The 26,877-nt window shown below is 37.5% G+C and overlaps 1 protein-coding gene and 1 non-coding gene across 6 annotated transcripts; both read left to right on the top strand.

The window, feature by feature from the left end:
• Window positions 1-10,865: 10,865 nt before the first annotated feature.
• On the top strand, window positions 10,866-26,321 carry LOC141514338 (DNA-directed RNA polymerases I and III subunit RPAC2-like). Of its 5 annotated transcripts, none has more exons than XM_074225087.1 (4): window positions 10,866-11,056; window positions 14,977-15,007; window positions 17,312-17,350; window positions 19,585-19,673. In XM_074225087.1, exons 1-4 carry the CDS (start codon window positions 10,881-10,883, stop codon window positions 19,600-19,602), a joined length of 264 nt encoding a protein of 87 aa, XP_074081188.1. In that variant the 5' UTR covers window positions 10,866-10,880; the 3' UTR covers window positions 19,603-19,673. The 5 variants fall into 5 exon arrangements, with proteins under 5 accessions (XP_074081188.1, XP_074081189.1, XP_074081186.1 ...); XM_074225085.1 differs by having other exon boundaries at window positions 10,902-11,056; window positions 19,585-26,321; XM_074225088.1 differs by lacking the exon at window positions 14,977-15,007.
• Window positions 13,247-13,427, top strand: LOC141515766 (small Cajal body-specific RNA 16). The gene has a single exon (XR_012476511.1).
• Window positions 26,322-26,877: the final 556 nt, after the last annotated feature.

Here is a 26,877-nt window from a genome sequence, read left to right as displayed (position 1 = left end):
TGGAAGCATATGAAGCCAGCATTTCTGGGGTCTCAGAGACTGGAGGTCCGGAGCCCAGAAGCAGAGAGTTTGCAGGCAAATCCATCAATCACTAAATGGAATGAATCTCTATCAGAAATCCCAAGGTCCAGAACCTAAATTGAAAAAGACTTGAAACTAGGGTGCTAAATGCTTACTTCACACTGGAGATATCTTAAGGGTAGACTTTATTCCCTGCCTTTTTGAGATGAGCCCACTCCACTGGTATGAAGTACAAGTTCAGTGCTGCCCAAGGGACCTAATGACCAAATAACATAGGATGTAAGTTTTTTTTTTTTTTAATTTAAGGAAATGGGGTTGACTTGCCCAAGATCACACAGCTAGGCAATTATTAAATGTCTGAGGTCTGATTTGAACTCAGGTCCTCCTGACTCCAGGGCCAGTGCTCTATCCACTACACAACTTAGCTACCCCTTGGATATAAGTTTTTTTAAACCCTATTTAAACCTAAGTTCTTCAGTGCTTAGAACTACTGCGATGGAAAGAAAGAAAAAGTTCTCAAGGACTTGAAATCCAGGCTCAGGTTCATTTAGGAAAAGTACATGTTTTGGGGAGTCATCTTTGCAGATGGACCTGGGGGAATAGTTGGTTCCCAAAGTCTAAGGAAGAGTCTATGTCCCAAAGAAAAAAAGTTACCCTTAAGTTTTCAAGGAAGAAATCTAAACTATTAACAACTATATAAAATAGTACTCCAAATTGCTAATAGTTTTAAAGAGTCAAATTAAAGTAACTAAGATTCTTCCTCATACCTATTAGATTGGGAAATTATTAAAGAGGCCACAGTAAAATAAGCAAACTCATGCACTTCTGATGGAACTGTGAATTTATTCAGTCATTCTAGAAAGCAATTTGGAATTATGCTGCAAATTACTAAACTGTGCATACCCTTTGACTCAGCAAAACCACCACTATGCAAAGAGATGGAAGAAAGATAACAAAGACCCCTATGTATGAAAATATTTTGGCAGTGTATCCATCAACTAGTGAATCACTGAGTGAAAAATCCTTACTTTTTTGTCATTTCCCTTTGCATTTATCTTTTGTTGGCTCAAAGTTAGTATTAATAGCAACTGTTTGTGTTCTGGCCAGAAATTCTAAGGGTCTTCCTCTCCCAAACTGTTTTTTTTTTAATTAAGGTAGAACCGGTCATCTTTGGCCTGGTCTTTATTTACTGAATGGGTGTTACCTCAGACAAACTGACACCTGGGAAAGATCTAGCTTAAAAAAGGTCAGTCTTCCACTGCATCTGGTGCCATTGCCAGTGGTCTGGATCTGTGACTTCTGATGACTGGATTCTGATGACTCTAGAGGAGAGAGTGAGGTTGATGACTTTACACAACTCTGCCTTACTCAAATCCAATTCACTTGCAAGTCAAGATATCACCCTCATGATTTCATTGGTCCTCTACACAAATTAAGGGTTAATGATAACCAAACACTGACAAATTGTAGTATTTGAATATAATGAATATGATTGTGCTGTAAGAAATTATTAAAGGGGATGTTTCAGAGAAACTTGGGGAGATATAAGTTGACAAAGGTTGAAGTGAGCAGAACCAGGAAAATAATTTACACAGTGATATCATTGTAAAGACAACTTTAGACTAAGAATTCTGATCAAAACAATGTTGAAACTCAATTTAAAAGAAATGATGATGAAACATGCTGCCAGTGTCTTAGGTGAAGAATTCAAGATACAGAACAAGATATAAAATTTTAGGCATAACTAAAGGAGGAATTTTTTTATATTCCATGGATTCACCCCCATTATGCTATTATAAGACATTCAATCAGTGGTCATCTGACTTCTGCCTCATGACCTACAATGAGGTGAATCTGACATCAAGCCTACATTGTCTTCTTTGTGAGTTCCATTCACTGCCCATGATTCTACCTTTTGGGGTCAAACAGAAGTATAATTATGACTTAAAGAAAGCTATTTTGGGGTGGCTAGGTGGTGTAGTGGATAAAGCACAGGCCTTGGAGTCAAGAGTACCTGGGTTCAAATCCGGTCTCAGACACTTAATAATTACTTAACTGTGTGGCCTTGGGCAAGCCACTTAACCCCATTTGCCTTGCAAAAACCTAAAAAAAAAAAGCTATTTTGAGTTCCTCAGTCTCCACCCTCAGAATCTCTCTTTTACAAGATAAAACTCTCCAATTCCTTTAACTGATTCTCATATAACATGAATTCAAGGACATTCATCATTTTGGTTGTCCTCTGGATTCTCTTTAACTGTGACCCCCAGAACTGAATTCAATACTCTAGACAAGATGTGATGAGAACAGTCATGTCTTTTTTTTCTTCTGGCTACTGTATTATATACTGCCAGTTCATATAGAATTTATTTATTTTTATTTTTATTTTTTTATTTTTTTTTATTTTTTTTTGCAAGGCAAATGGGGTTAAGTGGCTTGCCCAAGGCCACACAGCTATCTTATAGAATTTAAAGTCTACTCAACCTCCTTGGATCTTTACCAGACAAACTGGTGTTCAATTATGTTTCCCCCATTCTGATCTAAATAAAGCAGATTTCTCTACCACCAATGTAAGACTACACATTTCTATTAAATGTTATCAGATTCAGCTCAATGCTCTATCTTGTCAACATCTTTTTAGATCCTGACTTTGTCATCCAGTATTCCTTTGGAGTATTATGTTAAGCTGAAATTGGATAAGCTTTTAAATCTGTATTTAAGTCATTGATAAAAATGTTATATAGCACAGGACCAGGCAAAGATAGATCCTTGGAGCACTATACTATGGACAAAATGACAAGTAACCATTAATGGCCATTCTTTTTTCAAAATGACTTTATTTTATTTATTTTTTTCAGAATACAATATATCATTTATTGGTTAAGTTTGCCATCTTATTTGACCAAGGTTTCTGATGTCTTCAAACAATTAAAATAGTAATATCAAAGATCACAGATCACCAAAACAGATGTAATGATGAAAAAGACTGAAATATTTCAAGAGTTACCAAAATGTGACAGAGACAAGATGTGAAGGTATGCAGTTGGAAAAATGGTGTTAATAGAGGGTTACTACAAACTTTCAATGTTATAAAAAACACAGTAACTATGACATACAACAAAATGAAGAGCAGTATAATGACATATGCCTGTACTGGTCACTGATGGAACTAGTTTATTGCAAAACAGTTTGTTGGGCTGAAAGCATTAAAAAATTGGATACTAGCAAGATTCTCACAGGTGTTATGTGGTGAAAAAATTGGGGGCAAGGTAAATAAGATGGGATTCCTTAAAGAAATCAACATATGATGCAAAATTACAGTGTATATGATTAAAAATAAAATTGATGTTAACCTCAATGGAGATTAAACTTCCAGCAGAAATATGCTTCTGTTTAATCAAAACATTTAATTTTCTTTTCTATTAAACAGAGGTTCGTTGCTGCCTAAATGTAGGTATGACTTTAAAGCCCACATGAATACAGTAGCATGTTCCTGTAAACTCTGCCCTTTGGATGGTTTTGCTAAGACTTGAGGATGACACCCATCCCTAACTGTTAGATGTTAATTTAGTGTACTGGGGCCTCTGTTTGTCAGAAGATCTTATTCATATGTCTTGTTACAGTGAAGTCTCATTTCAGCCATATTCTAATGATTCCTCTATTTGAAATTCCTTCAATACTTACCCTTCAATTCATCCCCAATACTTGGGGGAGAGGCTGATGAAGTGAAGAGAAGGTGAAAGCTGGAGCAAGAGGGCTTAGTTCTAAATTTCATGGTTCCCACCAACTATTAATGGGACCCTGGGCAAGTCATTTAACTTAAGGCTTCTAGCCTTCTTTCCTATCTGAAAATTAAAGAAATTGGGTCAGATGTCTAATGCCTGTCTAGCTGATAATCTTCCTGAGGCTTTACTATTGTTCTCCTGACACCATCCTTTTGGGTATGATGCAACGCAAAGATCATCAGATTTGGAGTGAGAGGACCTGGGTTTGAATCCCAGTTCTTAGCTACATTTGGCTCTACTTGCTAACATCTAAATTTATTTCTGACTCAAAATTCTTATAACCCAGTCCTAACAGTCACAATTAGCATTTTTACTTTTACAACTTCATTATTTCAAGATGCTTTCCCATACAGCATTTCATTTGACCTTCACTTCAATCTTTTGTGGAAGGCAGAAGAAATTATTTAGAAATAAATGATCTGAAGCTCAGGGGTCCAAAGTCACCCAGTTAGCATTCAACAAATACTTGTTGAAGCAACAATTGTCATACTAAATTGGTTCAACCTGTCTTAGTTACCTTGCCCCCTTTTCTACTCACCACATAGCAACTCTGAAGATCTTCATGTTGTTATCCACTTCTGATATGGTCTCAGTCCAACAAAATTGTGTTACATCTGGGGTCTCTCTCTCATTGTTGGTTGATTCTTTTTTTTTTATTACTTTTTATTCTCATTTTGTACAAGTGTTTTTTACATTAATAAAATATTCTTGTTTACAAGTAAACAAAATACCCCTCCCCCCATGAATATAGATAGACTTGCTTGGGCGAAAAAAGTAAAGGGGAGAGAAAAAAATTAAAATTAAAAAAATAATAGTAATAATTGTAGGTATGGCCAGGTGGCGCAATGGACGAAGCACCAGCCCTGGAGCCACAAGCACCCGAGCCTATATCCAGCCTTGTAAACCCAACAATCACCCAGCCGTGTGACATACAAGCCATCTGATCCCCACTGCCCTGCAAAAACCAAAAAGAAGAAAAAAAAAAGACCCAAAATAAAATAAAATAATAATAGTAGGGGTGGCTGGGTGGCAGACAGAGCATTAGCCCTTGAGCCAGGAGCACCTGGGTCCAAATCCGGCCCCAGACACCCAAAGATCACCCTGCTATGTGGCCCCAGGCAGGCCACCCAGCCCCACCTGCCCAGCACCCTCCCCCAAATAATAATAACAAAAAATGTGCTTCAGTCTTTGTTCCAACACCAACAACTCTGTCTGGATCACATTCTTTATGATAAGTCCATCACAAAAGTTATTTCCATATTTTTCCAACGCTGCCATTGCTGATCGCAATTCCCTCCTTTCGTATTTCTCCACTACCATGTACTATATTTTCTCTCTCCTTTCACTCTGACTCTGCTGTAGGGTCGCTGAGTGGCGCAGCAGACAGATCCCTGGTCCTGGGGCCAGGAAGCCCTGAGCCCCCATACCACCCCTTAGGCCCCAAATCCACCTGGCCCTATGGTCCTGGGCAGGCCTTCCAATCCCAGCCCCTTGCAATAAGTAAAAAAGAAAATGTGTTATATCTGACCATTCTCCCACCATGGTCCATCCTCTCCTCCTTTATTCACATCCCCACCCCCTTCCCCCTGCTCCCCCCCTCCTTCTTACTCCAGATATCTATACCCCATTGAGTATATTTGCTGTTTCCTCTCCTAGCCACCTCTGATGAGAGCAAATTCCCTCATTCCCCCTCACCTTCCCCCTTCCATATCATTGCAATAGCTCATTGTAATAAAAAAAATCTTATTATGTGAAATATCTTGGACTATTCCCCCTCTCCTTTTTCTCCCATTCCATTTCCCTTTTTTTCTATTGACTCCATTTTTATACCATATTTTATCTTCGAATTCAGCTTTCTCCTGTACTTCAACTATAAAAGCTCCCTCTACCTGCTCTATTAACTGAGATGGTTCATATGAATATTATCAGCATCATTTTTCTATACATACAGTTCATCCTCATTAAGTCCCTCATATTTCCCCCCTCTCCTCCAACTTCACCTGAGTCCTGTATCTGAAGATCAAACCTTCTGTTCAGCTCTGGCCATTCCAAAAGGAACATTTGAAATTCCCCTGGTTCATTGAAAGTCCATCTTTTTCCCTGGAAGAGGACATTCAGCCTTGCTGGGTAGTTCATTCTTGGCTGCATTCTAAGCTCTCTTGCCTTCCAGTATATTGTATTCCAAGCCCTACAAGCTTCCAATATAGCTGCTGCTAAGTCCTGTGTGATCCTGACTGCAGTGCCACGATATCTGAACTGTGTACTTCTGGCTGCTTGTAATATTTTCTCTTTGACTTGGGAGTTCTGGAACTTGGCTATAATATTCCTGAGGGTTGGTTTTTTGGGATCTCTTTCTCAGGGGGATCAATGGATTCTCTCCATTTCTATTTTGTCCTCTGCTTCTAGAATATCAGGGCAATTTTCCTGTAGTAATTCTTTGAAAATGATGTCAAGGCTCTTTTCCTGATCATGACTTTCAGGTATCCCAATAATTTTTAAATTATCTTTCCTAAGTCTGTTTTCCATATCAGTTGTTTTTTCAATGAGATATTTCACATTTTCTTCTAATTTTTCATTTTTTTGGTTTTGAAGTATTGATTCCTGATTTCTGGTAAATTCATCAGTCTCCCTAAATTCTATTCTTTGTCTGAAGGATTTGTTCTCCTCAGAGTTTTCTTATCTCTTTTTCCATCTGGCCAATTTTGCTTTTTAAAGCATTCTTCTCCTCAAAAAGTTTTTGAATGGTTTTATCCATTTGACCTAAGCTGTTTTTTAGCATGCTATTTTCTTCAGCATTTTTTTGGATTTCCTTGACTAAGCTGCTGACTTCATTTTCATGTTTTTCCTGCATCTCTCTCCTTTCTTTTCCCAGTTTTCTTCCAACTCCCTCATTTGATTTTCAAAGTCTTTTTTGAGCTCTGTCATAGCCTGAGCCCAATTTCTGTTTTTCTTGGAGTCTTTAGATGCAGGAGCTTGTACCTCCTCATCTTCAGACTGAGTATTTTGATCCTTCTTGGGCTCATGAGCAAAATATTTCTCAATGGTCTTCCTCTTATTTCTCTGCTTGCTCATTTTCCAAGCCTGAGCCTGGTTTTGGGGTGCTTCCTGAGCTTTTGGGGCACTCCCACAAGGGTCTCAGTGTGTGAGGTTCCGTCCTCCCTCCTGGTCTGTGAATGACCATAAGTACCTCCCTCTGCCACAGGGCTGAGGTGGGGGGGGGGCCTGCTGTTCTATGGGGGGGGCCTAGACTGTGATAAGGATCTGAATGTGGTCAGAGCCCCAGAGTCCTGTTCCAGGGGCAGAGGACAGAGCTAGGCAATCTCTCTTCACTCCCCTCCCTCAGCTCAATGGGCTCATGCCCTGGGGGCTCCTGCTTAAGGCTCCGCCTGCTTCTGTTTCCTGGATCTGGGCTGCCCAAAGACCAAGCTGCTCACTGTGTGCCCTGAGGGCTGGGCTCCACATGCTCGCTCTGGCAGAGGTCCCCTGCTGTTCCCCCACTTTGTGCCCGGTGCTCCCTGGGGTGCAGCTCAGGAGACTCCCCCGCTGCTGTGAGCCGCGGCTCCCAGCGCCCTGGGGTTGCCTCCGAGAGGCTGAAGTTCTTTCGCTCTGGCGGGCTGCCCCTCGACCCCGGGGAGCAGAGCCTTTCTGCTCTTTTCCAGGTTACCTTCAGTAGGAGAACTGCCTCACTGGGTCCCTTTGTGGGTTCTGTCTCTCGAAAGTTTAGTTAGAGTCCTTAGCTTATGAGTTTTATCAGAGAGCTCCTAAGACTAGATCCCTTCTTGTGGCCATCTTGGCTCCGCCTGTTCCAAAATGACTTTCAATTCCATATTATTGTGTTATCACTGAATCCACATTTCTCCATCTTTCCTACAAAATAGACTAAGATACTTAAATAAACGTAAAATCAAAGCAAACTATTTCTCTAATATAGTAGCTTAGTAACTCCACAAAAAAAAGGAAATAAAGTTAGTATGGCATGATATTTTCTTCCTTTTTCTTTTTTTTTTAGATGTAATAGTTCCCCTCCCAATTATAGGTAAAGACAAGTTTTAGCATTCATATTTACATTACATCATATATTTATCATATATTTATTTATTCTTCTTCCTCCCCTTCCCCTTCCTAAAATGGTAAGGAATTTGACATAGGTTATTATATGTTTATTGGCAAGATGGAGTCATCTGGTTCTTTGTAATCACAGCTTCCTTTTTTATATGCTCACCAATGAACTCTTTAATGATGTTTTTAGACAAATTCATTGGCCTAGTTTATAGATTTGTCTTCATCTACTTTTCTGAAAATGCAAATCACATTTCTCTTAATTTTGCCACAGTGGGTGCAGTCCACACATAATGCCTGGGACCTTCCTTGAGTTTTCCTGCTATGATAAAAATAATATTGGCATATTCAAGTCATCCATCAGCTATCTATCATTCTTGCCACATGACTAACTCATCTTTTTTTGTTGTTGTATATTTCTTGAGTATTTATAAGTGGCTCCTCCCACAACAATAATTTTTGGTGGTGTTACAGTCTACCCACATCCATCATGAACCCCTCCATTTTTTTTTAGGTTTTTGCAATGCAATGGGATTAAGTGGCTTGCCCAAAACCACACAGCTAGGTAATTATTAAGTGTCTGAGGTCAGATTTGAACTCAGGTACTCCTGACTCCAGTGCCAGTGTTCTATCCACTGAACCACTTAGCCACCCACCCCCATTGTTTTTTGAATGATTCTCAATTTTAATTTTACTGCTAGTAAAAATAATCATAGCCCCCTCAAAGTCCAATTTATAATTCACGTTATAAGGGACTCACAAAGTAAGAGATGTGTGTCCAGACACTATTTTGTAGCCTCCTGCTAAGATGGCCTGGCAGGAATTAAAAAATATTGGCCAGTTTGGCTCTGATGTCATTGTTTGTGCTAGCATCCTCCCCCCTCCAGTTAACATGGTAAGACTGATCCTACTGAATCTAAGAAACTAATCTAAGATAGTCAGAAAGGAATAGGGTTACAGGCTGGCCCTGCTTGGAGCTGTCATAAAGATTATAATGGCTGATATAAAGGACAGGAGACCAAATGCTATTCCTCTGAGTTCTATCTAGTACTACAAGACAAATTACACAAGAACAAATCAGAAATATCAATACCTCCACCTACTGGAAATACTTCAATTGCACATGGTGCTTTTCCAGAAGCAATCTGGAAGGGGTGATTGTAGATCACAGGATCAGTCACTCAGTTGTTAGGCACCAGGTCCTAGGCTAAGTGCTTAGGATACAAAGTAAAGCCAAAAAGCATATTCCCTGTTCTCAGAGAACTTAGATTTTAATGGGGAAAGATAATATGTAAACAGTATGCAAACATAACCATCACCACTCAGCCCTTCCGGGTTTGAAAAGTACTTCATAAATATCTCATTTTATCCTCACAATGAGAAGTCATTGTGCTATTATTAGGTCCATTTTTACTGCTGGGGAAAACTGAGGCAAAGGTTAAGTGAACACATAGGTATAAGTTGAAAAGTATAAGTTGAAATTCATCTGAGAAGTGGGGGAGTGGGGGACAAAAATGGTAAAAGTCCTGACATTTTGAGAGAAGCCAAGAGTATTTTTTTTCTTTCTGTTTTTAATTGGGAGTGGGTTGGAGGAATAGTTATAAATAGTGATGCCAACCAAAAAAAGTCAGCAATTGTAACAGTTTTTTATAAATGCATAGAAAAAAAGGGAAATTTAGAAGGAAACACAGTTGCAGGACAGTTTTGAGTAAGGGGTGGGAGAAAGGGAATTTATTGTTGTCCTTTAAAAAAAACGAGGCAGCTAGGTGGCAGTGGATAGAGTACCAGCCCTGGTGTCTGGAGGACCAGAGTTCAAATTCAGATTCAGATGTAATAATTACCTAGCTGTGTGATCTTGGGCAAGTCATTTAACCCTACTGCCTTGCCAACCCCCCCCAAACCCCCCCAAAAACCAAGCAGTATGAAATAAGCATTCACAGTATCATTTATGGGGTTCTGTCGAAAAACATTTTTTGTTGTTTTGAATTCAAAATAATTTTTTTTTTAGTTAAATAAAATTAAGACTCCCCATCCTGCTCTTAATGTCTTTTGGAGAAATGAAATACAATATAGTAATAATAGCTAGTATATCTATATTGATAGCTACAGATGGACACATACACATATGTCTTTCTAGAGATATATAGTTAGGGTCAGCTAGATGGCACAGTGGATAGAGCACCAGACCTGGAGTCAGAAGGACTTGAGTTCAAATCTGACCTCAGACACTTAATAATTGCCTACTTGTGTGGTCCTGGGCCAGCCACTTAACCCCATTATCTTATTAAAAAAAAGATATCTATAGCTAGCTGAATAGCTAATCTATATCAATTTTACCTATTGCTGTATCACATACACACACATAGATTACATGTACATACATATCTTTGCCAGTATTACCTTATTTAATCCTCAAAACAATTCTGTGCCTCCTTTTCTTTTCTTTTTTTTTTGGTACTTAAAGATTTTATTTATTTTGAGCTTTACAATTCCCCCCATCTTACTTCCCTTCCCCCACCCCCTGCCTCTTTTTCAAAGGAAACTGACTCCATTCCTTAGTCCACAATCACCCAGTTTAGTGTTTGAGTGGAATTCGCACTCAGGTCTTTCCACAGCACCATCCGGCCGCCTCTCAGCCCCAACGAGTAATTTCATAAAATGGCCGCATCTATTTAATTTCTCACAAATCGAAACTTTAATTTTGTGAAGTATGGTCCCCGGTTCGGGTCCAGGGGGGGCAGGCCTGGGTCACAGAATCAGCAGGGCCAGCCGGGATCAAGGCCTTCTTCTTGCTAATCGGGGCACGTTTGCCCCGCCCGGCGTCTGAGAACAGGCCCGAGCCCTTCGCCAGCTCCGTTCATTTCCCGACGTCCTTCGGGAGAGGGAGATAAAAACCATTTTATTAATTCCTCACACTCTGGTACGGGCCGCTTGGTGACGAGGCCCCTTTAAGACCTCCTTGGAGGACCCGCCTCAAGGTTGGCGGCGGCGGCGGCGGCGCTCTAGCTTCGCTTCTCTATGGCACTTCCGCCTGCTACAGGATATCCGGTTTGTATTTGCAGGCTGCTCCCCACGTTCTTGGCCGCGGAGGAAGTCACGCTTTCTTTTATCCCCGGCCATCTGGAAGGTAGCGCCTCGGCACCCGAGGGACGAGGTTTGCCCTTCGCCCCGGAGGAACCCTCAGTCTTTCCTCGGTAGGTAGGTGGCGAGTGCAGCGGGCCCTTCGGCCGCCCTGGCCGGGCGGATGCGGCCCCCAGAGCCGAGCCGCGGCGGAGGCCAGCGTGGGGGAGGGGAGGGCAGCGTGGGGGCGGGGAGGGCAGCGCAGCCGCGCCGTTTGGGACATCTAGGATCGCCCCCCCCCCCAGCAATCCGTAGGGAGTGCCCACTCGCGGAGTCCTTGATGTTTCTGCTGGAAACTTGGCTGTTTGAGTCCAAAATAAGGATCCAGAGACTTCAGGCCGTGGGGACGCCGACTCTCCTGTGACCTCATGGGCTCCGAGGGTGGATTTTAGCAACTTGCAAGGGAGAAATTGCATTTTAATTCCAATATAGTGTGTTTCTCTTTTATTATTTTTTATTAGGCTTTGGCAAGGCAGTGGGGTTAAGTGGCCTGCCCAAGGCCACACAGCTAGGTCATTATGAAGTGTCTGAGGCCGAAATTGGACTCAGGTCTTCCTGACTCCAGGGCCGGTGCCAGCCCCCCCCCCCCGTTTTTTTTAATACAAACCATTTACTTCAAAATATTTTGGTGTTTCTGGTTACTTGAATGAAACTGTTTTCCCCCCAAAGTTAGTTTCTTCGTGTACACACGTGTTGCAGTCTGTAGGCATATTCCTTCTTCAAGTCTACAAGCTGAAAAGCTAAGTCAATGGAATTCATGGTCTGGTGGATGAAATAAGGAAAATGGGAACTAGCAAAGACTTTTTGATGTACAGAGGACTTGAGGAGCTAAATAAGAGACTCCCTCAGAAGTTACTGGGGTTTTTTGGACAGTTTTGCTAGGTTTTCTTAATGCACTAAAATACGTTATTTTTTTTCCTATTTTTATTTATTTTATCAAAGATTTTTAGGCTGTGTGTTTAAAAATATTATTCCAGGAAGGAATCTATGTTAGCCAGCCTGCCAGATGGTCCCATGATAAAAAAAATTAAGAACCAACCTCTAATTAGATGGTCTCCAGCTCTACTAACACTAGTTAGCAATTACTTAACACTTATATCTCATTGAGTCCACTCATCTTGGGAAGTAGATGCTATTGTTATATTGTGGGTGAGGAAACTGAGGCTAATAAACTTACCCAGGGTCACACAATTAGGAAGTGTCTGATACAGGGTTTGAACTTGGGTCTTAACTTCCATTTTAGGCTCTGCCTAAAATACCTAATACCACACTGATAAGTGACTCTACATGTAATAGCCATACAACTTGCATCACCTAATTTGCAAGACTCTTGAGAAGAATATGAATGGTAAATTAATGTGAGCTGTTACTCCAGTCTACCAGTGTGGAAATTAAGACTGAAAAGTATATAGTGTAAAGAACTCTGAAGTTAAGAGCATCTAGATTTTCTATTACCATTCTGCTATTTATGCCATTGGTATGGCTTTAAGTCATCCAAAATTTGTCTCATTTTCCTCATTTCTTTTTTTTTTTTTTTGCAAGGCAATGGGGTTAAGTGACTTGCCCAAGGCCACACAGCTAGGTAATTAAGTGTCTTAAGACCAGATTTGAACTCAGGTACTCCTGACTCCAAGGCCAGTGCTGTATCCACCACACCACCTAGCCACCCTTCGTTTTCCTGATTTTTAAAAGGAGGGTAGCTGGACTATTGATGGGACTCCAAGGACTTTCCTCTAAATCCTTGGAGTCTGTATGATGATATTTGTCCTTTCTCAAAGAAGACCATGTCATTAGGGAGGTGATACCAAGACAATCATATGAATTGAATTTGAGCAAGGATGCTGTGCTCACTTTCTCCTCCAGAGCCATCTGGATCCAGTGATCAGATATGAATTAGAACAACCAGAGATGGCCCTAGATTTGAAGCAGAGTTAGGTGACTTGTCCAAGTTTATGCAGCTAGTAAATGTCAAGTGTCTGAGGTCATATTTGAACTCAGGTCCTCCTAACACCAGGACTAATCTCTATCGTCTTTACCACCTTTTAAATAGAGGAAGGGACTTTGAAATCAGACCATCTTCCCTATTTTAATCTCAACTTGAGGGATGGGAGTAAAGAGATATGTGAGAATCTAATAAAACTGTTTCTCAAATCAGCATTAGTTCTCTCTCTCTCTCTCTCTCTCTCTCTTTCTCATTTCAAGTGTGGAACCAACCCCATTTGTTTTGGGGACTGGTGTAACAATCTTGGACCCAATGCTAGTACATGGTCTGGAAAAAAGGCTACTGTGTGGTTGAATTTCAGAAACCTGGGTTCAACCCTGTACCAGTCAGCCTGATTCTGACCTAGAGTAAATTCCCAGGAAAAATGGGATTTTAATTTTGCAGTAACAGGTGTGAGCATTCTAGCAGCAGTTTGATGATCATGTATAATACTGCAAACAATACTTGTCTTGAAAGAAAAACCACATAATGTAATAGAAGAATAATTTCACCATACATTTCCATTTAATACTAATAAAATGCCCACGTACAACTCACTTTATACAAAGTGCTATTTGAAAATCAAAGAATGACTAAGATCGACAGACATACGGTCATAGATGGGGAACTGAAAGGAACCTTGTAGGCTTAGGATAGTCCCCTTAATTTATACATAGAATGAGGCCCATGGAGCTTAAGGTTTAAGTTGCCCGGGATACACAGGTAGAAATGATAATAATTACTAACATTTATATATCACATTAAAGTTTGCAAATCTCCCTGTACTTAACTTTATCTCAATTGAGCCCTCAACAATCCTGAGGTTGGTGCTATTCAAAATACTCATTTTGCAAATGAGGACACTAGACTGAAAGAGAAGTGATTGACCCAGAGTCACATCACTAGTAGCAGCATTTAATTTCATTTAAATGGAAAGCTTTGGATACTGTACTTTAAATCTCATATTTCCTTAACAACAGGTAGCTTGAACAAGATCTTAAAAGTTGGATTGAAATAAATGGTCAGAGATTGAGTAAGTTACTGAAATATAAAAGCAGAATAGTTAAAGGAGGTTAGCTAGTATTCTGGTGATATTTCTATACTCTTGTATAATACCTATAGTAAATGTGGGTTCCTAGGATTCTTCTAAAATATAGTTGGCATTTATTTTATCTTTGCTTTCAGATTGTCGCTAATTTGGGCAAGTACTTTGTCTTCTCTTTGATTTTCCTCATAGAATTTAGGATAGTTCTACTATTTACATGGTATATGTTCACTGAATAGTAGTTGAACCATGTTTTTTAAAAACTCATTTTTATTGTCTTAGTATATCATTTTTCCTGATATGACTGATATAACCTTGATTTCTATAAGGAAGTGGCAAAATTTAATAATTATAATTTTTCATTGAATTGCCTCATAAAAGGAGAAAAGGTTATAGAAGAAATTAAAAACTACAAACGAAGCGTTACCTGCAGGAAATACCATAATACCATAAGACATTTGCAGCTTGAAGACAGGATTTACCATCCTCTAGCTATCATAAAAGTTAGGAATTTCAACAATGTCATTTGATTAAGTTGAATTCAAACTAGAAAGCATCTTTTTTTTGATCTTTTGATTTTGCTAGCTTCAATTACCACTTCATCTCTCTCAACAAAAGAACTGTCCCTTAAGATATAGAATAAGAGGCTTAAAAAGCAGTTAGTTAAAAAAAATAATTATCAGTCATGTATTCAGTATTTCATATCTTTGGAGCTAGACTTGATTATTTTATATACAGAGTTTAATTTCAACTTTTGGTTGTTGTTGCTGTTTTCCCTTTGTATCCTTGTATTACTCACATTCCCCAAGTATTACAGTCAGTTCAGTGCATTTTTATATCACAGTTTGATGAGCCATTCCCCATTTGTTGAATAAAACTTTTATTTGTTTTTTTTGTTTGATATTACAAGAGACCATAAATATTTTGTTATGTATTGAACATTTCTTTCCATTTTTTTACTTCTTTAGTGTTTTAGCGGTGGGATCGCCAGGCCAGAAGGTATGGAAGTTATGGTCACTGAGAGGATGATTTTTATAAATGGCTTTAATGATGAGATAAAATTATGTGGCTTACTAAATAATAAATCTCTTTACAGATTAACTAACCAGAAGATGTCCTCTGTATTATGAGCCACACATTGCATTTCATCATGATTTTAAATTTTTGTGTTCAAAGTGTCAAAACTATTTTGTTTATTCCAATTCTTAGACAATAAGTTAAGGAATTAACTTCAAGACAATCATACATTCTAAGCATACCACAACAGACATGATTTCAAATATTCTGCCATGTTATCTTAAACTTTTGAATCATCCTAGAAATTAAAAAATTTGGCAAACAACTGCTGATCTAATTAAACCAGTTAGCATTGAAATAGAAATATGCAAAACTTTTAAAAGATTGAACCACTACAAAACACAGAATAAAAGACTAGAAGAATATAATTACTCAATAAAAAAATTTCAAATGCTAATAGTATAAGTTGTTTATCTGGAGCAGTTATTTTCCTGTAGTGTGACAGCCTACACAGAGCCTTATACATTGATATTTTTTAAAAGCTATAAGTAGCTTTTAATTACCTTGATTGTAGTTTGTATTTGTAATTATTAAATTTTAGTTCATATAAGATAAGTATAATTTAACAAAACTTTTCAAAAAGAAATGTGCTTAAAAGTTTTCTTGTAGTTTGCATATAATGCTTTGAGTTCAACTAAATTAGAAAAAAATATGACATCATTTAACAAAGTCAAAGGAAACATCATCCTTTAGTTTTCATTGCTTTGGTGAAGAAGTTCTAATTAAAATGGAACTCATTGCAAGGAAGTAATATTTGAATTTGAGGGAGAGAATCTGGAACTGTGCTATAATTTGTATATGTTATTCTCCATTTATATACCTCTACTGTTGCAACTTACCTGTAACTTATCTGGGGCACTGAGAGTTCATGTGCCTTGTGACCATGGTCACATAGCAGATGTCAGAGACAGAACTTTAGACCTAGTCTTTCTGACACATAAGACCAATGTTTTATCAACTACAGTCCTCATTGTCTTATAATAATTGCATTTTCAGCGTAGAACACTATTGTAGTTTTCGATCTTTAGGTGGTATTTCCTGTCTACATTTTCAAGTCATCTTACCACTGAGATTTGCTTTCATCCACTACATCTTTGCATTGCCATTGGGTCACTTGTAATTTTCATTCTTTCAAAAGTCATGGTGTACCATTATTTCCAACCAGGGCGATTCTACTATTAAAGAAATGAGCTTATGAGGCAGTGAATAATTCTGAGATTGAAAGCAGTTTACAGCTTCCAAACTATCAGAATCTACTATTCAAATCTAGACCCAGTTATTGCCTAAGATGACACACACACACACACACACACTTGTGCGCAGACTGACTGGGGGCTTTGTTTTTCCAGTGTGGTAGTTAAACCAATTTCTTTCATTATTATGGGTACTATTGAGACTTGCTGGTGCTTCCATATTTGGTATACAGTTTTATCTATGGATGAAAATATTATTGTTGCAATACTGCATAGATTTCCAAGACTGATGAAAATCTTAGGAAAATGTTTATTTTACAGCCTAGTTGTTGAAAAAAGATTATCTATTGGCACATATGTGTTGTAGAATCTTTTTCATTAGAGATACTTTGAAGATTCTTTAAATCACTGTCAAGAGTCTTATTTATGCAGTAATATTTCATTACATTCAGATCAGCACAGAACAAGTGGAACAACTGTGAAAAAAAGATTTTACATTAGAAATTATATGATTTTAAAGTCTTATTTTTTCTGACTCATCTAAGAGCAAAAAGTCTGAAATATACAGATCTGGCTATCAAGGAACTGATAACTCCCTTAAAATTAAATGTAACTTATTAAATAAGATTCTAATCACTTGGACATGTAAAATAACAGTATAAGAAGATTGGAAAATCTGCTTTTCTGCCGGCCACTGAATTCTAGAAAAATAAGCTGCACATATTAACTCCCAGACTTGGACAAAACACTAGCTAACTAACAGTGGTTTTGAAAAGTGCAGTGTTCCACATGTGTCAGTCTCAAAAGTGATCAGATGAGGACAACTTCAGGTTGGTAGAATGCCTCCTTGTCAAGGACTGTATTTATGAATATCCATTAGATGTTCAAGTTTGTATAATTTCTGTGTCATTCTTGCTTCCTTTGGATAAAAGGGCTGATCTAACTTTTCATGAATATTGTACTTGATTTAAAGATCCTAATATGTGGGACAAGAGATGAAGTAAATTATAGTTTTCTTTGTTTTTACCTACAGAAATATTTTCCTGATATTGTTTTGCAAGGTGAGCCCCAGGTGAGTAGCAAAACACTTAATAACAAGAATTAATATATACATGTTTGTCAGTTATTGAACTACCATAGTTATTAGTCTAAGCCTTACTTAAACAAGAATCCCTTTGGCCACATATTTGTCAGGTGATCTAATCTTGCTAAAAGATTTTCAGTAGGGGCGGCTAGGTGGTGCAGTGGATAAAGCACCGGCCCTGGAGTCAGGAGTACTACCTGGGTTCAAATCAGATTTTCAGTAAAGACTCACTTGTACAATTCTTATCTCCATAAATAGTTTTTATAAAGGAACTGCCCATTGTTCTGTGTTTTTTAAATTGTGTGTGCATGTGTGGCATTGCAGCAGAAGGTCAAATAGTCATGTGACACAGTAGATAGATGTTAGACCTAATGTAGGAGGACCTGAGTCTAAATCCTTCTTTTGACCTTTAATTTTCATGTGACATTGGATAAGAATAGTTCATTTTTGCTTTATGTAAATTTACATTAGGTAAATTTGTTTATGTAAAGGTTCTGTAAGAAATCTGAATTCCAAAAACCATCTATGTTAACTTTACTCACTCTTCGTTCCTGTTCCTCTGCTCAGCAGCCTCCCATCTACCACTATCCCTCCCCAAAAAAACTTCCAGGTGAAAGCAGAATGGAAATATAGAGAGACCACTGCTGCCAGATCCAGAACTTGGCATCCCAAGAGGGGAACTTGCTTAATCTATCTGTCCTTCCCCCATCTTCTTTCCCTTCCCCCCCACATGTTTTGTCCTTTCTGTGCTTGTGTACCACACATCACCCATCCTCTCCCATCTGCTCTCAGCCCCTGCACGTCTGTCTTCATGTTCTGTCTCTTGGTTCTGTTCAGTCCAGTCTTAGTTAATTTCAACCCCCCATATGTTCCTCTTCCTGTTCTTGCTTCTCTGTCCCTGGCCCCCATTATGTCCCTGAACCATGTGTCCCATCATGGGTGCAAATCCTTTTCCTTCTTTCCTCGCTCCCTTCCCTACATCTGTAGGTAAAACTTAACTTTGTATCGCGGTCTACAGAATGACCCATTTATATAGTGAGAACTACCTATGATGTAATATCTTTGGGCCTCAGTTTCCTCATCAGTAAAATGAGAGAATTGGACATAAGTTTTTTTTTCAGTTTTAAGACAGCAAGCATAGGATTGTTGAAATAATCTTGTTTCTAAGATAATTGTCCCTTTAGTGCAGTTGCAGAAGGATGTGATTTTGACCAGAAAGGTCGAAGTTTACACCAAGATTTATTTTTTTTTTTTTTGCAAGGCAAATGGGGCTAAGTGGCTTGCCCAAGGCCACACAGCTAGGTAATTATTAAGTGTCTGAGACCAGATTTGAACCCAGGTACTCCTGACTCCAGGGCCGGTGCTTTATCCACTACACCACCTAGCCGCCCCTACACCTAGATTTCTAAAGGAAACAGGATAATTCTACCTCTTGCTTGTATCATAATGCAGCAAAAGTCCTCAAGGGTCAAATAAGCTGATAAAAAGTTTTTAGAATGCATAAATATCACCACTTACACAGTACTGATTTATATTCCTTTATCTTATCTCTACACTTCCTAAACTTAGCTTTGGAGCCAGAATTGTTCTTGAAACTTTTTACACTTAGTCTTTATTTGAACCAGCACTTATATCAGGCAGTAATTAAGAGATCTTAGTTCCAAACATCTTATCCCCATTTTGCAAATGAAGGAACTAAGTTTTTATTGAGATTAAGTAAATAACTTCTCCAAGGTCACATAGCTAATAAGTGATTGAACCAGTGGTTGAACTCTATGTCTTATAGTCTTATGTCTCTAAAACTGTTATATTCCATCCTACTTTATTGCTTCCCTAATTCTCCAGAAACTGAGAAAAGCATTTGCTAGCAAATGGATAGTAAGATGAAGTATTAGAGGACAAGTATTTGGTGCTAATAAATTTGATGGGTTTTGAGTCAGACATGAGTTTATATCTCACAATACTTAGTTACTAGTTACAAGACCCCATACAAGTCACTTAACCTCTCAGCCCCACTTTCCTCATTTAAAAATGGGAATAATAAGCAGATTTGGGGTTTTTTGATTTTTTTTTGAGGAAATTAATATTTGTAGAACTTTGCAAAATTTAAAGTTCTATATAAATGCTAGCTATTATATTTGGGGTTTGAAAGGGGAGGATATATATTTTAGTTAAGGAACAGTGATTTATTTTAACATTTACATTTTTTGTTTTATATGCAGTTGGAAGTAGACCAGTGAGCCAAATCATTATCTTTGAAATGAACTGAAATACAAAAGGAAGCATTCATTAAAGAAGATCAATATGGTGGAAGAAGGGGAGAGGAAACCTGTGTTGGAAATGGTCCAGGCAGCTGGAACAGATGGAAACTGTGTCACATTTGTGTTGTATGATGAAGACCATACACTAGGAAACTCTCTACGTTACATGATCATGAAGAACCCAGAAGTGGAGTTCTGTGGGTACAGTATCACTCACCCTTCAGAAAGCAAAATAAATTTCCGAATTCAGACTAAAGGGGGTCTTCCAGCTGTTGAACCCTTTCGACAAGGCCTCAGTGAGCTCATGGATGTCTGTCAACATGTGCTTAATAAATTTGAAGCAAGTATAAAGAACTATAAAGAACAAAAGCAAGTTAAAATGGAATAGTTTTACTCTTGATTAGAGTAGAATGTATACACCTCTGTGCTGTCTACTTTTATAGGATTGATCTGTTTCCTAACTTTCTTCTGAGACAAATTTGTGTTTGTTGAATTTTATTTTTGTTACAGTATACTGTGTGTAAATAACTAGTACAGTATTTAATAAAATCAGAAGACAATGTTTTATTGGGGTCTGAAAACCAGACTTAGCAGAACATAAGCAGAAAAGTTCTTGTGGATTGAAGAGATGAACACCAAAAAAACATAGTAGACTTGAAACCAGTTTTGTAATTTGGATCCATTGACATGCCCTTTTAAAAAGCTGCTTATTTTGCAAAAAAATATTTTTTGATATATATGTATATATTTATAAAGTATCCATTTTTAAATTAAATTCACATTTAAAAAAATTTAAAGATACAAATGGGGATTGCTATTTATCAATTCATTTCTTTCTGCATAGTAATCTGTTTAATTCATGTACTACATTTAGTCAATCCTGAATCAGTTGACATTTAACTTTGTTTCCAATTTGGTTACTTCCTCATCTCATTCCTGTTGGAATCTCTGGATCAAAGGGTATGGATGTTTTAAACATCTTATTTGCATAATTCAAAATTCACAGAATGATTCTTTCATAACAAAGCACTACATATGTGTTAACTATATTATTCTCTCTTAATCTCACATTACTCATGTCATTTCCTCCACTACTTAGATGTTAGAAACAGGCTTAATCTTTGGTGAGATAAAAACCTGTACATAGATACCCTTCATTCCCTCTGTCTCATCTTTTTCAGCAGAGTATCCTTTTATCACCACTCTCACTATTCTTCATTCTCTCTATCCCTACAGCCTGCAAACAATCTCTGTTTCTCTTGCTTGATATGACTCTTGTTATCTATCATTCCATTTCTCCTTCCTTTCATGGCTAAATTCCTTGCATGTATATAGTTCATGTCCTCACTTCTCAGTTCTGAACTCAAGAATCTGGCTTCATTTGACTGGAATTGCTTTCCATGGTTACCATTGATCTCTTAATTGTTAAATTTTAATGGCCTCTCAATCTGCATGGACATCTCTAATTTTGACTGTCACCCTCTTTTCCTGTATCTCACCTCTTCTAGTTTCTGTACACTGTTCTTGACTGCTTCCCACTCTCCTTTGTTTGAACTTCATCCAAGTCATGCCTGATGATCCTGTATGTCAGCCAAGGCTCTGTCCTAGACCTTCTTTAGCTATTTAGTCTGGTGATCTCATCAACTCATGGATTTAATTGTCTCAATACAGATGATTCTCATATTTATCTTCTAGTGTCTTCTGATTGCCTGTCTTGAATCCAAACAGCCTCTTGGACATCTTGACCTGGATACCCCAAAGATCTTTAACACAGCTCCAAATCCAAAAACTAAAATTCATCCCCACCCCCCAAACTTTAATTTTCCTATTAAGTTCAAGTATATAATCAAGTTTGTAATCCTTGAAGGTCCTCAACTCACTTTGACCTCTTGGGCACATATCATGTATACAAATAAACCCATAAAACATGCATTGTCAGTAATTTACATATGTATTAATGAACATAGGCATGCAGGCACTCAACCTGCTGGTTTATCTGTCCCCATTTTGGACTAAACCTGTAGAGTCCATTCTGGCTAGCAATGTTATTGCACTCAGATGTATTCATACCCCAGGAGTTTAAAGCTTGAAGTACTAGGCAAAAAAGACATCCTTTCCCATTATCTATTTGTATTCATTGTTGGAATGTGGTATGCAGATTCAACTGAAATGTCTTTGTGAGCTATTGGAATAACTGAGGCTGCTGCTTTTAAATGTTAGTGTCACTGTTCTTCATGAAGTCCAACTAAGTTACCCACTAGCAATATGTGGTTGTAATGAATTTGCTTTGTAGGGCCCCTTAATCTCCTGATCTTCACAATTAGATATAGCTGTCCATTAATCTGCAAATGTGTACATTTGCCTGTACACTGATTTTTTTTAAAATTTAATATTTTTCTTCAGTTACAAGTAAAAACAATTTTAGCATTTGTTTTTAAAACTGTTGAGTCTCAAATCCTCCCTATTCTATTCCCATTAAGGAAGCTAGCAATTTGATATAGATTATACATGTGTAGTCAAGCAAAACATTCCCATGATACTCATGTTGTGAAGAAAATAGATTTTAAAAGACCTCAAAAAAAAGCAGTTTAAAAAATATGCTTTAATCTCACCATTGGCTCTTTCTCTGGTGTTGAAAGACATTTTTCATCATTAATCCTAGAGTGTCCTGGATGATTATATTGCAGAGGGTAGTGTTAAGTCATTTCACAGTAGATCATCTTACAATATTACTGTTACTTAGTACACAAAACGTTTCACTTTGCATCAGCTCATGTAAGTCTCTGTTTTTGTTTTTTTTAGCATCCTGCTTATTTGCCATGGCATAATTGTATTCCAATACAACCACTTATACCAATTGACCCCTGGAATTTCTAAGGAAAAATTCACTTTGTACAGTCTTAACAAACTTGGGCAATATGCTGTATGATTTATTTCTTTCAATATTTTTAACTGAAATTTTAGTTTTCAACCTAAAGAAATATGCTGTTCGTGAATGTCTATTATCTCTACCCTCCCAAGAGGATAACTTTACAATTAGTAGGCAAATGTCATACTCAAACATTAGCAGGTAGTGTGGGAAGTCTGTGCTATCATTTTTTTTTAGGGTTTTTTTTTTTTTTGCTAGGCAATGGGGTTAAGTGGCTTGCCCAGGGCCACACAGCTAGGTAATTATTAAGTGTCTGAGACTGGATTTGAACTCAGGTCCTCCTGACTCCAGGGCCAGTGCTTTATCCACTGTGCCACCTAGTCACCCCTGTGCTGTAATTCTTGGTAAAATCGTATGCATGTACTTCTGCGACTGACAGAAGGACCCAATCCAAGAAATGTTTTTAATATGCTTTAATATATTCATCAGTATACAGTTAAAACATAAGGCAGAGCTGTCCAACTTTAACTTTTTAAGTTTTTATTGTTGCAATAGACAATATATTTTGATTTCCCATTTTAGTGAGAGCTTTGTTTACTAAAGCATGTAAGTAAACTCACAGGTGACATAAAATTGCCCTGCTGACTGGGACTTCATTCTGATATAGTTGCAGGATCCATTTTTGCCAAAATAATATTCTATCACATTCATATATACCATAATAGCAATGCTTTCAAGGGAATAGCACTTGAGTCAGTTTTGATATAGTTGCCTTACTTCTTGGCTTCTGTCACTACTATGTCTTTTTTTCAGCCATCTGTACCTTTTCAGTCAAGAAAGTTTTTATAGATTTCTGAGGTGGTAAAGTTGGCTAGATTTCATAATACCAGCCTTATGTCCTTGAGACATCCTTGCTTTTGATACCTTGTTATCTTCCTTTTTTCTTTTTCTCCATTCTTTTTTTCCTCTTCCCTTTGATAAATATCTTAATCTTCACTTTAGGGATAAACAAAAACAAAAAATATACCTGGCAATTCTTAAATGGGAGAGGTAATGATGTTAACAACAGTTGCTCTTTGTTAAAACATTGGCTTTCATCCTTAATCATTTTCTTATGAAGACTTTGTCCTTGGCCTAATTCACCTTCACACAGGGAAGTCTGGATAAGGATTAGCAAAGAAAAATACTATTTCTTAATATTTTAGGGGAACTATAAAAGGTTTTGTAGAAGCTTCCACTGTGGGAAGTGACTGACAAGTGAAAAATTGAGGATTAGTGATCAGAGCAATTAAGTGGTTTTTCTATTGAACCTATTATGCCTCACACCAATTTAGTGGGGCAGTTAACCATAAATCTAATTCATCTCTTTCTCCTTGGAGATTAGAGAAAGAACTACTTGAATTACCCTTCTACTCACCCATTCCATCTTTCATCTCTTCGGAGATAGTGAAACCTGAAGATTGTAACTGAGTAATTTCCAGCAAGTTATGTTTAGAAATCCATATGGATACACATATTAAAATGGGCACCCACCCAACATCTTACTAATATAAGATTTATATTCATCATTGTTTTAAATTAGGAAGCCAAAAATAGACAAAATTCAAAAATCTCTAAATGGGCAACAAGTCAATTGTAGCTTTCTTTGCATACAGAAAACACTTCACATTTCCTAGTGACATCTTCAGTATATAGGTTCTTGTTAACTGTAAGGTCTTTTCAGGCAACAGGTATTAAGCACCTATTTTCCCAGCACTATACTTTTGAGACAAGGCAAAAGGCAGTCCAAATACATAAAGCTTTCATGACCAAATGCTTCATGGTACTAGGTGCAGGATCAGTGATCAACATAACCTCCAATTTTGACAAAATAATAGTTGATCACATTCATATATACCACAATAATAACAATGTCTTCAAGGGAATAGCACTTAAGTTTTCTTATAGTTGCCTTATTTCTTGGCTTCTGTCACTACTATTTCTCCAGCCATCTGTACCTTTTCCTAAATCAAGAAAGGAGGAAATGAGTAATGCTCTTCCAAGTATGAGAAAACCTGAAATCTAGTAGGTAACAAGGTGGCACAGTGAATAGCATGTCTGGCCTGAGATCAGGAAGCCCTGATTTGGGGCAGCTAGGATAGAGCATCGACCCTGGAGTCAGAAGGATCTGAGTTCAAATTTGACCTCAGACATTTAATACTTAACTGTGTGACCTAGGACAAGTCACTTAATCTCATTGCCTTGCAAAAATTCCCTCCCTCCCCCCAAAAAGGAAGTCCTGATTCAAATTTAACCCTCAGACACTTACTGGCACAGTGTGTCATTTAATCTGTCTGCCACGATTCCCTTAACTGCAAAATAAGGGTAATAATAGTACCTTCCCAGGGTTGTTATATTCATACAGCTTATGAATGAAGTGGAATGATATACAGTAAATTGTAAAATAGTCAATTTCAGAGAAATATGGCAAGACCTAAATGAACTAGTGCAAAATAAAATGAGCAGATCAGGAGAATAATTAGTACAACTTATTTTTTTAAAAAAAACTTGAATAAATTAGGTAATATTTGTAAAGTGCTGCGTACAGTTACTGGCACATAGTAGGTGCTTAATAAATATTTACTCCCTTCTCAATCAATGCACTATTTGGTAGAAGTGTGAATTGGGTCAGCCATTCTAAAAAGCAACGTGGAAGGTTATCAGATCATGTATACTCTTTGACCCAGATATACCACTACTAGACCTAAACTCCAAAAGAAATCAAAGAGAAAAAAGGATATGTATGTAGAAAAATATTTCTAGCCACTCTTTTCAGATTAGGAAAAATTTGGATACTAAGGCTATCCTCTTAATTAGTAAATAAAATTGTGATGTAAATATTACTGTGGTTTATAATAAAGTGATAAAATGTCATTCTGCCATAAAAATTAAGGGAACAGTTTCAGAGAAAACTGGGAAGACTATAAACTTAATTCAGAGCAAAATGATCAAAACTAGGAGAAATATTTGTACAATGATAACATTACCAAGAAAAACAAATTTGAAAGACTTTAGAATTCTGATCAACATGATAAACTTGAATCCAGAAGAATGAAGATAAAACATTCCGCTCATCTTCTGACAAAAAGGTCAGACTGAAGATAGTTAAAATGAAGATAGAGAATACACATTTTTTTCTAGATTAAAGATTTCATTTTGAGTTTTACAATTTTTCCCCTAATCTTACTTCTCCCCCCTCAAGGCAATTTGTCAGTCTTTACATTGTTTCCATGGAGAACCTACATTTTTGGACAGTGCTAATGTGTAAATTCATTTTGCTAACTATGCAGTTTTGTATTGAGGTATTTATTTGTTTTTAAATTTGCTCATTTGGTGGGAAGTTGAGGTGAAGACAGTGAAAGGAAGAAATTAATTTTTTTTTTAGGTTTTTGCAAGGTAAATGGGGTTAAGTGGCTTGCCCAAGACCACACAGGTAGGTAATTATTAAGTGTCTGAGACTGGATTTGAACCCAGGTACTCCTGACTCCAGGGCCGGTGCTCTATCCACTATGCCACCTAGCTGCCCCAGGAAGAGATTAATTTAAATGCTTTTTAATTGGGGAAAAAAACCAAAAAAGACAAAAAATAAAGAAGTCAAGCATAAGAGCCCAAGTAATATAAAAGTAATATAAAAATTCATTCACTTCAAGAAAAATTGTTTCAAATGCTGGAAAATTTTCTGGCAGACATTAGGTATAAACAAACATCTCTCAGCATATACCAAGATAAAACTACAAATGAATAATTTGATATAAATAGTTACATCATAAATCATTTAGAGGATCAAGAAAAGTCGGCTAGGTGGTGAAGTGGATAGAGCACCGGCCCTGGAGTCAGGAGTACCTGGGTTCAAATCTGGCCTCAGACACTTAATAATTACCTAGCCGTCAAATTACATTAGATTTAAATAACTGGGCAAATATCAACTGCTCGTGGATAGGTAGAGCTAATATAATAAAAATGACAATTCTACCAAAACTAAACTATCTGTTTAGTGCCCTACCAATCAAAATTCCAAAAAATTACTTTAATGAGTTAGAAAAAATTGTAAGTAAATTCATATAGAGAAATAAAAAGTCAAGAATTGCCAGGAGCTTAATGAAAAAAAGTGCAAAAGAAGGTGGCTTAGCCCTACCCGATCTAAAATTATAAAGCATCAGTCATGAAAACTGTTTGGTATTGGCTAAGAAACAGAGTGGTGGACCAGTGGAATAGACTAGGTGTAAAAGCAGGAGATGATTATAGTAATCTGCTGTTTGATAAACCCAAAGAGTCTGGCCATTGGGATAAAAACTCCCTCTTTGATAAAAACTGCTGGGATAATTGGAAGTTAGTATGGAAGAAAC

Source organism: Macrotis lagotis, chromosome 2, assembly GCF_037893015.1.
Source record: "Macrotis lagotis isolate mMagLag1 chromosome 2, bilby.v1.9.chrom.fasta, whole genome shotgun sequence".
NCBI lineage: Eukaryota > Metazoa > Chordata > Mammalia > Peramelemorphia > Peramelidae > Macrotis > Macrotis lagotis.
This window is presented reverse-complemented; position numbering and strand designations above follow the sequence as displayed.

Coding starts and splice junctions, on each gene's coding strand:
- LOC141514338 (XM_074225084.1), top strand. CDS start 19,667: ATGGTGGAAGAAGGGGAGAGGAAACCTGTGTTGGAAATGGTCCAGGCA.